Source organism: Eurypyga helias, unplaced genomic scaffold, assembly GCF_000690775.1.
Source record: "Eurypyga helias isolate BGI_N326 unplaced genomic scaffold, ASM69077v1 scaffold28517, whole genome shotgun sequence".
NCBI lineage: Eukaryota > Metazoa > Chordata > Aves > Eurypygiformes > Eurypygidae > Eurypyga > Eurypyga helias.
Genome location: NW_010261526.1, coordinates 1 through 215, shown reverse-complemented (window position 1 = coordinate 215; position 215 = coordinate 1). Strand labels below are relative to the sequence as shown.

The following is a 215-nucleotide window of genomic DNA, read 5'->3' as shown; positions in this document are numbered from 1 at the left end:
CTCGCGGCGGGGCGCGGCCCCGCCGGCCCGTGGGTACTGCGGCGTGTGGAAGCCGTCGTGGTGCAGCGGCAGCTGCTTCTCGAACTGGTCCAGCAGCGTGGGGGGCAGGCGGTTGATCTTGCTGGCAGGGTGGGAGGTCGCCATGCATTCGTCGCAGGAGTCGTAGGGCTGCTGCGCGTGGTGCATCCTCGGGAAGGTGCTGCTGGCGCTGGCGG

General features: G+C 71.6%; 1 protein-coding gene across 1 annotated transcript in view; it reads right to left on the bottom strand.

Moving 5' to 3' along the window:
- Nucleotides 1-210, bottom strand: part of DLGAP3 (discs, large (Drosophila) homolog-associated protein 3) — a gene marked incomplete at both ends in the record, with an annotated part of 7,020 nt that extends 6,810 nt beyond the window's left edge. The window contains one exon of the mRNA XM_010155410.1: nt 6-210. Coding sequence (XP_010153712.1) covers nt 6-210 — 205 coding nt within the window. The remainder of the gene's footprint in view (nt 1-5) is intronic.
- Nucleotides 211-215: the final 5 nt, after the last annotated feature.